At 44.1% G+C, this 17,005-nt stretch overlaps 1 protein-coding gene across 4 annotated transcripts in view; it reads right to left on the reverse strand.

Annotated features, from left to right (window-relative positions):
* Nucleotides 1-13,642: 13,642 nt before the first annotated feature.
* Vrk1 (VRK serine/threonine kinase 1) overlaps nucleotides 13,643-17,005 on the reverse strand; it is a 70,363-nt gene continuing 67,000 nt past the window's right edge. For all 4 annotated transcript variants that reach the window (XM_075947757.1, XM_075947756.1, XM_075947759.1 and 1 more), the window contains one exon: nucleotides 13,643-14,555. In XM_075947757.1, coding sequence (XP_075803872.1) covers nucleotides 14,524-14,555 — 32 coding nt within the window. In that variant the 3' untranslated portion in view covers nucleotides 13,643-14,523. The remainder of the gene's footprint in view (nucleotides 14,556-17,005) is intronic.

The following is a 17,005-nucleotide window of genomic DNA, read 5'->3' on the forward strand; positions in this document are numbered from 1 at the left end:
GTGTCGGCCACCTCGTACATAAGAATTGCCTAATTACTGAGAAGACACTGAAAAGCGCAGAATATTCCTCTAAGTGGCTCACCCTCAAGGCTGGCGACAGCAAAGCAATCTCAGAGCAGGCTAAACTCATCAGAGCCCAGGTTGACCCCAGCTCTGCCCATGCTTACATATAAATCAGTCTTAAAAATCAGCAGGAACATGCCCTAAGTATCTAAATCTTTGTGTTCATTTCATACTTAACTGATGTGACTAATCATGGGTTTTCCCCTTGCCCTTGAATTTTCATGATGGAGGCTCAAGAAGTATAAATTCTACCCATTTGGTTCAGAGGCATGTTTCACATAATATTTGGATAAATTACATTTTGTTGACTTCACACTATTTTGAAATATGATGGAATAGTACTGTGTCCTCCATCCATAGTTAAAAGATTAAACCCATTTTGAAGCAATATAATTCTTTTCAAAATCACTTCGGAATTCCTTTATCCAGTTCTATTGTGTTCTAGATGAAGCTGGAAAACAAAGCTTTCAAGAGTTTCTATGGACTTGCTGAAAATGCAGATACCAAAAGGAGCTGCTTGCATAAGGAGACACCAGATTGGTGGGATCAGATAAGGCTTCCCAGAGGACACAATGTTGGACTCTAAAGAGAATAACAGAAACTGGGTGGGAATCACAGAAAGGCTTTGGGGTCATGGAGAGGCCCCTGCAACAACAGGGAGGGAACTCTAGGGAAGGGCAGCTTGTTTGGGGTGCCTGGGAGTGGCAAACCCTGTGCTTCTCACTGGGTGTTTGTGCATCAGAGGGAGGAGCTCCTTCCACCATCCTTTTCCAGAACCTTCAGGGTACAACTGTGAATAAGGTCACTGAGTGTCCCCAACTGCTCTAGAAAACAGGCAACTGTGTGTTTGTGTGGAGGGAGGGATGCAGCCAAGGCGACAAGTTTCTAAACTTAAAATTCCTGGGGGAGTGGGGAGGCTCTTGGATAAAGAGGAAGATTCCCTCTAGAGGTCAGAGGTCACCACAAGAGAAGACTGTGCTGGTATCCAGTTCAAGCAGCATCCTCATTGTGTCACAGTAGAGCTGTATCTCTGGGGCCCCAAACATGGGGAGCTCGGGCTCAAGCAAAAACCTTGCAGTCCAGTATGGGATGTGGATGAATAACTCTAAACACAGCTGAATGTCCCTTTCATATGGAGCCTCATGGCTTCAATAGAAACATGTCCCTCAAAAGTCAGGTCATATTTGTGATTTAAAAATAAAAAAACTATCTGTTGTTTATCTGAAATGCAGAGCTCACTTTGCTTCTAATGTTCATGCCCTTCATGATTTTGAGGAGAACTCAGACACTGGGCCTTTGGGGAGATGATTAAGTCCCAAAGGCTCCACTCTTGGGGCGGGACGAAATGTCCTTATCAAACTGGTCTCAGAGCCCGTCAGCACTTTGCTTTTGTGCCACATGAGGACACCATTATCCCTTCTGTCACTTGAAGAAGCAGTAGACATGGTTATGCAACACAGACTCTCCCAGCTTCCTGACCTCGTAGTGCCAGCTTCTAGAACCGTGAGAAATGAATTACTATTACTTATAAATTACAAAGTCTGCGGTGTTTTGTTACAGAAACAGAAAGGGACTAAGGCAGCATCCAGTATTTTATTCAACAACACTGATCAAAGTGTAAGAGAACGTTGTGAAGGTGACAGCACTGGCCAGTCTTCCTTCACATCCGGGAGATGTGCCTCCTTCTAAACCAGCTCACTGTGTCAAACCCAGTCCTTTCCATGGAGTAGCTAATGGAGGCTCAGACACTATTAGATAGTTCATTAACTGTGTGGCATTGGGCAAGGCACTCGAGAGTACTGGGAGATCACAGCACTCTTGTTCGGGGTGTTAAGACTGAATGAGATCTTGCTATACTTGAAATGCTACACAGAAGATAGAGGTGGCCATTTCAAAAACTGAAGAACTATTTGCATCCAGATTCTATACCCAGCTAAGCTTCTATATGCAAAGACAGATAAAAATATTTTCAAACAATATATAAATATCTTGCTATGAACCTTTTAAAAGAAACTTTTGAGTACATGCTAGTGAAAAGCAGAGAGAGAGAGAGAGAGAGAGAGAGAGAGAGAGAGAGAGAGAGAGAGAGAGAGTCGTCCAAGGGAGGAACATCAGCTGGAGAGCAGGGGAAGGAGCCCTATGACTCCTGACATTAGACTGAACTAACATAAAGAACAGCCCTAGGAGGGAGGTCTCCAGCTAAGGGGGAGAGGGGATGCTGAAAGAGCCTGGTGTTATAATAGACACAGTGCAGAAACTATAGGCAATGACATGTGGAGAACTTAGAATAAAATTAGTAAAGCAACTTTTAGTTTCAGGAGGGAAAAGGGAGAATTTTATTTTAAAAATAGGAAACAGTATTACATTTCACCAAAGTAGTGGTGGTACCCGGTAGGAACAAGGTAGCCACAGAGCAGCCATTCATCTAAAGATACAGCTGCACTGAGAAGTGGACATAGGGGAGCAAAGAGCTCACTGGCCACAAGAAAGGACTCAACATCTAAGCTTACAGAACAACACACATCATCAGTGTCATAAGATGCAAGATCAGCACAGGGACACATATATATACACACCTTAACACACAGAGACAAACACATACACACACATACATTAGACACAGACACACAGACACATACCTCAGTTTTCACTGTTTCATACTGAGGTACAATCTTACCAGGTCGGCCTCATGATCTTCCTGCCTCAGTCTCCAGAATGCTAGGACTACAGGCATGAGGCTTCATTCTGAACCATATAATAGACATATATATTATTTATATTTTATGCAACAATGATCTATGGAAGTTGGATTTTTTTTAAATACAGCAATTAAGAAAATGAAATAGGTGTATACTTATTTAAGTGAGTACAAGACTTGTTACCTAAACTTAAACACGAGTGAAAGAAATCAAAGATACTGGAAACAAATGGACAGATATACTGTGAGGTCAGTCATATATGAAAAATCCCAACTCCTCCTTAATGGGCCAGTTAATTTTTATGCTGTTCCTATCACAATCCCTAGGGCTTACTCTAAAACCTGAAAAGCAAAGGCTCTCAAGCAGCTCTCACCAGCTTTAAGGGTAGAACAGAGGAATAGGCATACTGCTTAGGAAACGTGAGCTGCACATGTGTGTGGTGCAGGCGCACATGTGAAGATCAGGTCAACTACAAGTGTTGTTCCTCAGAAGCCGCCCACCGTGCTGCTGTTTTCCTGAGACAGGATCTCTCACCAGACCTGGGGCTTACCCACCAGGCTCCACTCGTTAGCCAGAAGCTCCATAGATCTACCCGGGACGGAATCATACGTGTATGCCACCATGCCTGGTCTTTTACAGTTGCTGGAATCAAATGCAGGTCCTAAGGCTTGAACAGCAAATCTTTACTGACCGGCTACCATCTCAGCCCCCAGATAAGAGTGACTTTTAAGTGACATGGGCAGAGGCAAGAACACAGAATTCAGCAGAAACAAAGAGAGGTCCCAGAATAGACTCATTCACGCCTAAACGATTTTGAGTCAGCGGCAGAAGTTTCTTGCAAACACTGTCCTGCAGCACCCCCCACCCACAAGCAGAGAGCTGAACCTCTGCTAGAAAGCCAGGGAAGTCTTCTCCAGGGAAATGACTGGGCTCACTGTCCCAGAGGAGACGAGAAAGGGAGGGGAGACAGCACTTCAAATCTTCCCATCCCTGCCCAGGCACAAGGACATAATTTCCCCGACGTCCCGAGTCTGACTGCCAGCTCTTTCCCTCCTTCTCTAGGGGTAGCTGGCACACCTGCCAAGAACTGTGCGCCTCCCTTGGTGCAGCTCAGAAGTGGAGGGATGCTGGTCCCCAAGGCCAGCTTGTGAGATGCACTTTGGAGTACCAGGTGCTCTCAGCTGTGGTCTGCTGAATGACTGGCCTTTGCCCCATCCTCAGAGTACCCCTCTCTTCTCACTGAGACCACATGCAGAAGCCATCTGCACTGCATGGAAACCTTCGTGTCAGACTCAGCATCCTGGAGATCGCGGGTTGGATTAAATTCTTCTAAAAACCACCAGCCAGGCTGAAGAAAGTGACAGCTCCAAACACCGCCCCTCATAGAGACTCCAAATTCCAGTCACCTGACCTGGCTGACAGCTCATTCCAGCACAGCCACAGAGCACCTGAGAAAGCCATCCCAGTGGAAGACAACCAAGACAAATGACATCCCTTGAAGAAACATATTTGGAACTGGAGAGATGGCTCTGTGGGTAAAGGCACTTGCCACCAAGGCCTGAGGACTCAAGTTCCATCCCTAGAGTCTACATATTAGAAGGAAAGAACTGACAGCTTCAAGTATGCACACACACACACACACACACACAACCACTAAAAATATAATAAAAGAAAATAATAATAAAAGAACTATGTGGAAGGGCAGGGGAGAGTGCTGAGCGGTTAAGAGCACTAACTGCTCTTCCAGAGGACCCAGGTTCAATTCCCAGCACCCACATGGCAGCTCACAGCTGTCTGTAACTCCAGTTCCAGGGTCGACACCCATGGCCAACACTAATGCATAAAAAATAAAATGAAATGAAATGAAATAAACTACATGGAGACAGGAAGCACTTACGTACTACAATTAAAATCTTTGGGGATGTAAAAGCCTGCAGCTACAAACTAAGACCAGAATCATATTTTTAAAATTAAGTTAGAAAACAGAGAAGAACTCCTGGAAATTACAAGCATAATAGATTTTTTTTTTCATTCCAAAGATTTGGAAGAGAACATTAAGAAAATCTCCTTGGCAGTACAGCAACTGAGAGGAGACAATGAATGTTCTGGAACTTCATGAGAGAACAGAGGAAATGGAAAGGGGAAACTGTCAAAAGACATTTCAACAAAAGTTTCAGGACACACCCAGGAAACAGCCCCGCACCAACTCACTCTATGAGAATAAAGACAATCAGGGAAAGACAGCCCGCCATACAGCAGGGAGGTTAATGGCACCCACAGAACAGAAGCCAGAGCAACTCTGAGTTTGCTAAACAGCAGTAATGGAGCCAGCAAAGTTCTTAAGAAAAATTAATTCCTATCTATAATCCGCTATGAGTCAAACTATCAGTCAAGAGGAAAGGCAGAACAAAGGCATTTGACATCAGCAAGACTTCAAAAGGGTTCACCTCCCACATATCCATTCCTCAGGCAACTGGTGACGAGTCACATGGGATGACAGGTAAACTGAGGAAGAGCACGCTGACTCAGGAATGTGACCCAACACTGCAGGCATGGGCAGGCTCCGGCTGAGACCAGCAGCCTGGGACACGGTGGCGACTGGAGCAGGTCACTGGAGGCTTGTGGATCTGCGCTCAAGCCCGAGTCCACTCTAGGAAGCCACTGCCCCAAGCTTTCTCTGGTGAAGGTGGGCGACTTAGCATGCGGACCACTGAGGTGCTCTGTCAGGCTCATGTTTCCATAGCATAGACACAGTTACATTTTATTTGGGTCAGGAATTCTCTTCCTTTCTTAGTGCAATAAGCAGCATTTTTCTCTATCCAGGTTCTTAGAGGTTTGGAATTCCCGCTGCTCACCTCGATCCCGATCTTTCTGCTATGCACCACGTACACACGTGTCACTGAGAGAAAAAGCTCCCAATGTCAGAGGAGGGCTGTGTAGCAGAGCCCATGGGGCCAGTCAACAGCTAGGACCCTGTCTTGTTTCACACAGGAGCCATCCCACCTGACCTCTCGGAGGGGTGTGGTCTTTATTATGTAGCTGTGGCTATCCTGGAACTACTAATGCAGACCAGGTTAGCACTGAACTCAGATCTGCCTGCCTATGCCTCCTAAATGCTTGGACTAAATGCATGCATCACCATATCACCATGCCTGGAAAAAAACCACACACCAAAAACCTCACATTCTTGTTTTCATCCAGGGTACTTTCAAAATAAAAAGAGTTTGTTTGTAACCATGGCTCCATGGGGGCTCAAACCCAGATCTTCTGCATGTAAAGCAGCCGTATGGGATAACTTCTATACTCTGCAACCTTCACTGGCCTGACTTTCGAAGCTAGTTCTACTTTATTCAAGGCCGATTCATGTTTCACACACATTCTCACTGTGCTGGTTTTCACTACATTGATCTGGGTGAATGAAGTAGGCCCTTCTGTCTTTTCTCCCAGCGTCTGGTACAGTGCAGGAGTCAGCAGAGCCCTGCAGCACTGGCAGTCCTGCAGACAGGAGCCTCAGCCCCCAGGCAAAGGCTGTGAAAGGGAATGGGATGGAAATACGAGGACCCCAGCACACATGGAGTGCAGGGGGGTGGGGTGGGGGGGGGGGATGGGAATGAAATGCACACAGGGACTTCTCTAGAACCACCTCCATTGCGGCTGTCAGAAGTGGATTCAGTAGCAGGACATTAGCTATTAGCGCTAACTTTAGGAGTGAGTGCAGAGACGTAAGAACTCAGAGCAAACCTGTCTGCTTCAAAAGCAGTGTGGCACAACCCCAGAACCTTCTGTGTGGAGGAAAATGCTATCACTTCGAGCTGGGTTTTTAATTTGCCTATTTTTGAGACAGAAAACATGACAGTGGCGAAATGGGGGCAGCTTAAGGAAGGACTGTAGACACTGAGCTGAGTCAAGGAGCAGGAAGCATCCTGGCTTCTCCCTGAATCTTCATTTCCAGGGTCGCAGTGATTAAGAAATGTAAACCCAACACACCCCAGTACAGTTAATTTCTCTTGACAGTTTGTAGCACAAATTGTGAAAATCTGTGAAACTGAGTGTCTCTGAGGCGGGAGAACTAAAGCAAGGTTACACACTGAAGGAAGGACTCAACACAGAAACTAAAATCTGATAAAGCGAGGTGCCAGGGTGGGGCTGCTCGGCCCGCCTTCTGATTCTAACGGGGCAACAATGGCTGTCAATTAGGCAATGAGTGCTCTGTGCCTATGGGCTGGCTCCACTACAGTTTTCCTTTTTTTTTTTTCAGTGTCTGCCAGAATGTTTCACAAAGCGAACCCAGCAAGACTACACTCCTACCAGAAGGTGCCTCAGATGGTTTTGTTAATAATTTTGATCAGCTGAAAGGAGAAAAAAAAAACATTTCAATTATTCACTTTTCAGAAACTGTCAATTTCAATTTGGAGGGTCCAGTGTGTCTTTCCTTCTCCCTCCATCACCACCAACCAAACAATCCAAACCTGAAAAGCAGCCCCAGGCAGAAGAAAAGGGATCAGGCAGGGCATGCCCACACACTAAACATCTTGCTGACCACCTTCTCCCCTGGGGAGGTGGAGTCCAGCGCACACAGAACTTTGTTGGAAGGGAGCACATTCCTTTAGGCTGCAACTGCTACTGTGAAGATACAAGCATGAGCCACCATACACTGGCTTCAGTTTTAATAGCCTTTTAACCAACTTTGTTAATGGACTGAATGCAATTTAGATATGGAACTTGGCTAAAACACAGCTTCAATTGGCTATTAAAATTTAAGAGCCAACTAAGATAGCTAATTACAAAATAAAAAAAAAAAGCCCCAGTGATGATGCTAAGCAGAATTAGGAACAGCAAATGACAGTCTGTCTAGTCTTATTCCCATAGGGGAAGAGACTCTTAACTGAGAAGTCAACCAGACACTGCGCAGCAAACCTAATTGCATTCCTGGTATTACGGCATACAAATCTGGCAGCTTGCTGCTACCAGACAGGGAGGAAGGCCTGTGGAACTCAGTCTGAAGGCAGCTGACCTCTTTCCACACGGGTTCCAGCCTGTTTCAGGAACACTTCCTCTTGTGGAGCAAATGCTGTGACTGAGGAACAATCCTGCACAACTCCAGTGGATGAAGGAGTAAGGCCAGAATAAGAGACCCTCCAAAAAGCACAGTGCAAAGGAAAGAGCTCCTTCTCCCCCACAGACTCCATCTCCCTCTAATATCTAGGTCTAATAAAGGCAACAATAAATACAGGACTGCTCAGAAGCTGAGCCGAGGGGATGCCATGCTCGTTTGCTTCATTACGGATCCCCTCGTTATGGCATCAGCCGAGTGCCGCCCAGCTCTCCTGTGAAGATTTATCGCGTGTGCGGTGGCCACTTTGAATGGAGGTACTGGAGTCTTTAACATTCCCTAGTCAAGTGTCTCCCTGCTGTGCCTGTAAATGTCAGTCCAGTTTTTTCACGGCTGTGCGCACAGATTAGAAACAGCGGGAGAGCCGGGTAGTATGACTACAGTGCCAGGAAGGACACTTGTCTTGTGGCACAGCTCAAGTGATTCTTGGGATGCAGGACCCTGCTGTTTTCTAATATTTACACACAACTGGAGTCATCAAGAGCAGTAAATGCAGCCCAAAGATGGCTCGCTTCTTTTGTGCTCAGAACTTTACATTCAAATAGGGCTATCAACAATAACACCAAAAAAGACACCCGTCTTAAAGTTTCCTATTTCCCCTCGATTCTGCTACACTAACAGACAACTGGGCATTACTGCAGCTGCTCACTTAGCCTGGCCCCTCCAACACTCTGGGCATCACCAGTTCCCTGGGAAGAGCGGGTGTTAGGATTCTTGATCTCAAACTGTGTTTCTGCAGACTGTAGTTTCTCTGACCTCTACAGGAACAGGGCCCCAGACACAATTTTGATGTAATTTCAGCCACCTGATTTTTTTTTTAACACTTTGAATGGCATATTGAACGCACACCTTGTAGGTTGCAGCACCTGGATACATGAGCTTTCAAATCCATGGTTTGGGAACTTAGGAGTGGGGAGCAGGGGTTCTGAACCAAAACTATGCACATCTTAAAAAATTACTTGAATGACTCTTCAAATTATGGAGTATGGAAATTATATTTTCATAAGCTTTTAACTATCTGCTAAGGATTTCTGCATTCACAATGTGCGTGTGTTGAGAGGCACACGGGAGCTAGACGATGCACACGGGAGCTAGACGATGCACACGGGAGCTAGACAATACACCCTGAAACTACAATATCAACCAGCCTAGGATATGCACCTCTCCAGCTGAATGGAATCCATCCTGTTAGTCACTGAATGAAGACAGAATGTCAGGGTGCTTTTACACTCTTGGTTGGGTGTAAAACAACCCATCAAGGATGTACGTATGTATGTATGTGTATATATAAAGCTTTATTGTTGGTATGCATGTGTGTGAGAGCACATTTGCGTGTGAGTGGCTTCTGTGCACATGTGTGTGCAAGTCAAAGGGCAACTTTAAAGTTAAGCTCTCTCTTTCTACCATGAGTTCTGGTACAAACTCAGGTTTTCAGGCATCCACGGCCAAGTGCCTTTAACCTGCCTAGTCATCTTGTTTGCCCAGCCTTGGGGACACCAAAGATATATCTCCTGCATGTAAACTCCTCTCAGGCAGCTTGCTACCTTGCAAACAGTCCTCGGGCATGTAGTGGAGGCCACAGACAGCTCTCTGGGGCTGCTGTGCACCGGTGCTAGAATGCCACTCCTCCTCTCTTTCCAGGCACTCTGACAGAACCTCTGTACACTACCCAGCCGGAACCTGCCCAGCCAACAGACCACCCCAGGACCTTTCAGTCCTCATTAGCTGTGCTCGCGTGCTCTGATGCTGTAAGGGCTACAGCACACTGGCCCCGGATGGGGAAGGTATGAGGACACACGCAGCACCACTCTCAGAACTGAGAATTATGTCACCCCAAATTTTGTACCAATTTCCACCAAGTTCAGAAGGTTAAAGTGAGTAATTTTCTCAATTTTGTAAGATCTTATTATTATATGTATAAATGCTTTGCCTATATGTATGTCTGTGCACTATACATGTGTCAGGTACCCAAGGAGAGAAGAAGAGGGCATTGGATCCCCTGGAACTGGAGTTAAAGAACAAGACCCAAAAAGAAGCAAATGCTGTAAAAGGTTTTCACGTACGCATCTGGCAGTGCTTATCAGTGGCTGCACACAGGTACACCCTTGACTGTCTGTGGGGTTGACAGATGAAGTGCTGCCACCCCCACTTACTAAGGCTGCACTCACATGGACACAGGCACAGCTCTAGGGCGTCCTTACTGAGGCCGCAGCAGTTTGTAGCTTTTGAGCATTCCTAAATTTGTAGTGCAGCTTGGGAGGCAGTAGCATTTCTGCATTGAGCAAATTCAGCTGTTAGCAATTGTAGAAAATAACCACAGAAAATTTCTCCCTCTGTGCGTGCATGTGTGTGTTGCACAATGATGCATCAACTTTTAAAAACTAAAAACCATTATCTGACCTACTGCTACAAGTAAGTACATAAGCATGAAATAGACTAGGAATGGCATTGTCAAAGGTAGGAATTGGAAGTTTAAAACTTTATTATTTGGGGGACAGGGGTGTGCCAGATATGTGTGTGTGGAGGTCAAAATATAAGTTTGTGGAGTCAGTTATATCCATGGTTCCTGGCGATCGAGCTCAGGTCACCTTTACCTCCTGAGCCGTCTCACTGGCCCAAGAGTTTGACTTCTGTAGTGGTGGCAGAATAAGCTAAATGTTTCCCACTTTCATTTCTGTTAATATAACCTGGACAATGACTAAGAATCAGCACTGGTGACACAAGAACCTACCAGGGAACAGACCTGGGATGAGAACTGGAGAGAAATGAAGCAGAGGGAGGGGCTACTGAACGGACGTCCCCAAAGTATCAGTCAGTCTCACCTAATGGCACACATGCACCACAACAATCCTACATCAACTGCAAACTCAGAAACTTTACAACAGAAGTCATAGTAAATATTTCTGACTTCTGGTTAGAGGACATTTTAAAACACTGGCAGAAATTACAATAGAAAACAACAGACCAAAGCCATAAAATCAGATCCTTATGAAAACTGGAGAGACAAACAAAAAGACATAGCAAATGGCTCTGGTCGTTATTCTATAAGCAACAGACACAACTCACGGGAGAGAAGACAGAAAGCTAATTTACAAATAAAGAATTGTTTAGCTAGCAACAACAACAAATTCATCTGAGCAAGGAAATAATCACAGCTTGGCTGAGGCTAGAGCAAACCCAGAAGTTGGTGGCTTCTACAACGGGCACCAGGTCCAAGGCCAAGGTGCAGACACTATTCCTGGTAGAACCATACACAGGAAAGAGACCACACCTTCTGCTTCCTCTTACAGGGAACAGTACTGATGTCACTCAGCAGGTCCCACCCTGGGTACCCCATTATTTCCCAAAACCCCCTTCTACTACTCACACCTGAGATTAGACTTCAGCTTATGGCAGGGGACAGGTGTGGCTCAGGTAGAAGGCAGATGGGACACCAAGATTCGCCCACAGAATTAGATGCCATCAAGATGGAGACCAGGCAAAGGAGGGTAAAGTGCTAACAGACTTTGATAAAAAATGAGAGCACACACCAGTTCAGCAGCTTTCCTAGTCCTTAACCTAGTGTTCACTTTTTTAAAGCTAGGGAACTGGTCACAGATGTTGACAATGAATTCTGCCCAATTTTGTTCAAGAATATTGTTTATAATGTGAAACACTGATAAGAATTTAAAGTTCAATATTAAAGTTATAAAAAGATGAGATCAAAAATCCAGAAGAAAGACACACTATAGTTATGTCCATGAAATAACTACAACATTAAAAACATTGTAGGACTTAAAAAGGAGACCATGGAGTGGTATAAGGTATTTAAAATAAAGTTTAAAAAGTCAAAATTAAGTGTGACTGTGAACAGTGAGTACCTGAACGTGGTGGTGAAGACATTTTTCTGCATATTTTAAATCTTCTACAATGGGTCTGCATTATTAAAACCCTCCAATCACTGTAATACACAACATTAAAAAAAATACAGTACTCTACAGCACATATCCAGATACACAAAGACAAACCTTGCACCCCACACTGAAGCAGTGCTGGGCAACCCAGGTCTGGATGGGCACAGCTAATTCAGCAATTCAAGGAAATGAGCTTGTGTTTACGGTTCTAATAACAGTGTTCTGTCTTAAGAAATCACCATTGAAGAACACAGGAAGTTGTTTTTCTTAGGGCTCAACAAGTTACCACCACTGAATCCTTCTGTGCTCGACAGAAGAGCCTATCACAGGGGATGATCCTCAGGGCCAGGAAACACCACATCACCGAGAACAGAATGAAGTGAAACCAAGCAGCACAGAACTAAGTGCACAGGTTAGAGTGTGAACACTGCACTATGAGAGAAGAACAGAGACTGCAAACCTACCCTCTCAGGAACTGGCAAGAAGATAAAAACTCAAGGACAGCAATTGTAGGTGCTGACTTGGCTAGACCTGCCAAACACCGTACTCCATAGGGAGTGCAGGCAGAAGACCAAGGGACCCAGCTAGCTGGTGGTAATCAATCGGGCTACTTCTGGCTAGTAGTTCTTTGCTAATTTATGTAGCCATGCCAATATAGTAACATTTGAGGAAATGTCAGCACTTGTTTAAAACAATATGGGAGGAAATATTTGTTTTCTTAATATTTAACCAACAGGTTGTGCTGTTTTGTATTTTAAAAAATAAAAAAGGCTACGGCACACAGACAAAAACACATCACACACATTTTATCCTATTTTAGGCATCAATGTGTTTAAGACAGAACTTGGGAGTCGATTTAGGTATTACAAATAGACTTAGGACCAACACACTGCTCAGTATTATAATCCTACATTCTAAGGAAAGCAGCAGCCTCTGTCCCAAATGAGTTCCTTTCCCCTAGTCCTGCAGCTGTATGTAACTCTGGAGTACTGACTTACCAGCCTGTGGGAGCTGCAGCTCAGCTTTGCACTTCTGATAGCACCTTGTCCCAGTGATGACCATGTCGTGTGACAACTCAACAGTTCATAGAGCCAGAGTCACAGCTCTGTCCTGCTGTCCATCCACACAATAGTTTCCTCAGTCCTGTCTACAAAGCAACTCAGTCTTTATGCACCAAGATGTCTTTAGGATTTCCTAGGTTGTGCCAGTTATACTGAGCATACACGATGGCTGCCCATAGTACCAAACACACTACACATAGTATAGGCAGGCAAATTATGCACCCATTACAACATTATGTCTAATCCTGATTACTCTAACTAATTTTTGAGGAATGTCTCTTGAAATTGTTCAGAAACATGCTACATTTTCTGAGCTTTATTCCTCAAACAACTTGGAAAACTATCTTAAGTTTTCTAATCATGAAAATTTTCCATCTAGCATGAGTGTACACATCTATAATCCCTGCAGTTAATGTGGGGTATACAGCTGTAACCACTCCAGCTAGTGCGAGGTGCACAGCCGTAATCCCTGCAGCTAGTAGAGGTTACACACCTATAATCCCTGCAGCTAGTGTGTGGTGCATGACTGTATTCTCTGCAACTATTGTAGGGCAGACGCACACCAGTAATCCTAGCCTTTGGAAAGTAGAGGCAGGCAGGTCAGGAGTTTGAGGACAAATGAGCTATGTAAATCAGACTCAAAACACCAGAAAAACAACTTAAAAACAAAAAACTCTACAGAACTTAAATTTGTTTTACAAATTATCATTTTTACAAAACTGAAACTTGCAAAAATAAAAAAAACAACATCTAAATGGGGGATGTCTTAGTTAGGGTTTCTATTGCTGTGAAAAGACACCATGACCACAGTAATTCTTGTCAAGGAAAACATTTAATTGGGTTGGCTTACAGTTTCGGGGTTTAGTCCATTATCTTCATGGCAGCGTTCAGGCAATGTGCTGGAAAAGGAGCTGAGAGTTCTACATCTTGAGCCACAGACAGCAGCCCACACTGGGCATAGCTTGAGCATCAGAGACCTCAAAGCCCACTTCCACAGTGACATACTTCATCTAACAAGGTCACACCTCCTAATAGTGCATTCAAACACAGGGGTCTATAGGAGCCATTCCTACTGAGACCACCACAGGAAGGTTCTGAACACCCTGCACACAGGACTTCCTTGGAAGGCACCAGGTACTTAACATCTTTGGTCTTGTACCACTGGGTGATCACTGTCTACTGTCCTCCTATCGTTTACCTTCCATGCTAGTCTTACATAAGCTGACTTTCAAACGTGCATGTCTCTCACAGATACACTGGATTTACTGAACTCCTCCTTTGTGCATACAGCAGGCATTCAATTCATGCTTGTGTAAAAGAACAGAATCCACGTAGACCAAACTTTATTGTCGTAACAAATTGTATAGTTACACCGAGCAAAAGAGACCTTTAAGTTCTGTACCTCCCTAAAAGCAAGGAGCCTACCTACTCTGGAGAGTGCACAGCAGCCAGGGTCGGCACACACTCTCAGGCCCCCAAACCACACAGGCTGTAATGACTAAAGATTCAGGGATTTTATAAACTATCCTTCAATAAAGTACACAAAATATTCATTTTAATAAAGTTTGTTTTTAAAAAAAATAGCCATTTAATTATTACTACGACCCCACAAGACTCACATGAAAATAACACATAAAGTAGAAAAGGAGAAAAGCCAAATGAGTATGCAGAAAAGTTGATTCCTGGCAGCTCGCTTACTTCTGGGCTTTCTTTCTGGTTCTTGAACCTTGAAGAGGAATCAGAAAAAGTCACATCAGTAATCATTACTTCACAAAAGGGAGGGTCAGAAGCCCAACTCTCTTCATATCTGCCTGACTGATGTCTGTGGAAATGAACTCCACACAGGGCCTAGCTGTGGCTGGGGAGTCTAGGAACTGTCAGTTTCCTGTTCAGTTGCAGCCCACCAGGAAAAGCACATCCCAGCATTTCTACCCAAGATTTGTACTATAAATTTGATACATTAAGTTCCAGTGCAACTTCCTGGGGATACACTGGGGTTACACACGGCACAACGACAAGAGGGCTGTCCTGTACAGCCTACTCCCCAAAGCTGGGCTAACAGGACAGTCCTCCCTGCTGCCCCCACAGCCAATCCTGACCTAAGACCCTAGGAACAGCTCCTGTCCACCTCACAAAGGGATTCTTCTCCCTGGCCTGACCACACAGCCCGGCACTGACCTCAGTTCTTCCCCAGCCTCAAGCTCTCTGGATCAGAATGACCCACAGTATTGGAATGAGGGCATCCTGGTAGTTGATAGTTAACCAACTTCTTTTTGAAAAAGAATTTTCTTTGAATCTGAGATAAAATTTCTAATCCCATACAAGCAATTATAGTTTCTAAAGGTATTCTGATCATGGGCGGTTTTAGTTACTTAGCTGGAAAATCAGTTTTAAAATTAAATTTTTTTTCAGTCAGTTTCTGTTCAACTGTTCACTTCAGTCACACAAACTTTCGTGAGCACCATGCGCCACTCACACAGCCGGTACACCATGGCTGACTAACAATCTGGGGTTTTTCTGAACTGTAATATACTGGTAGCTAGAGGGGCTCATAAAGCCCCGCCCCTCTATGAGTGCATACAGGCAGAAATGGTTGCTGGGGTGGTTGTTGTATAAGTAACACCTCAACCAGGACTCTCTACCAACCCCTAATGAAATTAAGTAACCAGGCAAGTAAACAGACAAAGAGGGAGTAAGTGGGAAGAGAAAAGGCATGTATGGGAGAGTGGCCAGAACAAACACATTCTATATTCTACAGAAACACGAGTACCACGACAAAACCATTATCATGTATAATTAACCTACACTAATAAAAATAAGCAAAAAAGACCGACCCAAGAAGAAATTAAAAGCTTTGATATTGCAAAATAAATTCCATAGTATATTTTGAGGTTTTCATTTCTAGAATGTTAAAGTCAAATCTACAAAGAAAACGAGAACTGTTGTGACTGTGAGGCTGTCCTGACAGCCATCTCCAAATCAACACCAAGCAGCTCACTTCCGGTGAGCTTTGAGTCCAAAGGCACATGGCAGACACGATGTAACTGCCACGCTGTACTTAACCAATGCTCTCTTACAAACATCCAAACTTGACAATTCACTCTCATGCTAAATATTACTGCTTGTCCCTGTGGTCTAGACTTAGCACTGCTTGCTGCAATTCAGAATGCTCTTTAGATTTAGAATGCAATTTAGATTCCTCTTGGAATCTAAAGTTTCAGAACCGACCTTGATCCAGGAGTCTCTGCTGTACAGGGCAGTTCAGTGTTTTCCCTAATGATCAGTTCTGCTATACATCTGTCTCTTTAAAATAAAACCACATTCACAACACAGTACTGCTGGCAACAGACCTAATCATAAAATCAACATGTAAAATATGATAGTTGAAAAATAAAATATACAAGTTGGGGGAAACCCTTTCACCGTTTTATAAATACGTGAACGTGGGGAGCATCCAGCAGGGTTTTCTTATAAACATCTGATCCCTGACTGTTTGGTATTTTCCCAGCCCTTAGTGCTTGACGAGTAAGTAACCCCCAGAAGAGTGGTCCCCCACTGTCCGACAAGGACAAGCACACAAGCCATAAGGATCATGGCCACATCAACTAATTTTTAGTACAATTCTGAAATATTGGCACAGTTTTAAAATACCAGAATATACATGGTTTTTAAGACTTATCATTTTGTAAGAGGGGGAAATTACTTGCAGCAAATAACCAAATTTTCTCAATTGGTAAAAATTATGCCTTGCATAAAAATAAAAGGATTAGAGGCCTCAGTTTGTTCTGGGCACCACCCGTCACCCTCTCTTTCTCTCACAGCCTGCACAATAACACAGAGAAAGCTTTCAGAGTGCGTGCCCACACAATAGACCCCCAACTATTCAAAATGAGTTTAGGTGTATCAAGAAAATTACACACGGCTTTAAAATGGTCTAAATAGATATTAAAGGAGAGTTGCTCCCATTTTGCGAGGCACAGCATTCTAAAAGATCACATGGTGAGAAAAGTCTCTCACCACATTGTAAACCAGAAACTGTGTTTGAAAATAAAATTGTTAATGAAGAAACTGACATTTCTAGAGCTGCCACTAAAGACAGCCATTCTTGAAACACATTTATGACACAAAATCCTAAAGCTCCAAACCGCAAAATTCATGGAATTTATCGTATTTCTC

The sequence above is a fragment of the Microtus pennsylvanicus genome, chromosome 14, assembly GCF_037038515.1.
Source record: "Microtus pennsylvanicus isolate mMicPen1 chromosome 14, mMicPen1.hap1, whole genome shotgun sequence".
Classification (NCBI taxonomy): Eukaryota; Metazoa; Chordata; class Mammalia; order Rodentia; family Cricetidae; genus Microtus; species Microtus pennsylvanicus.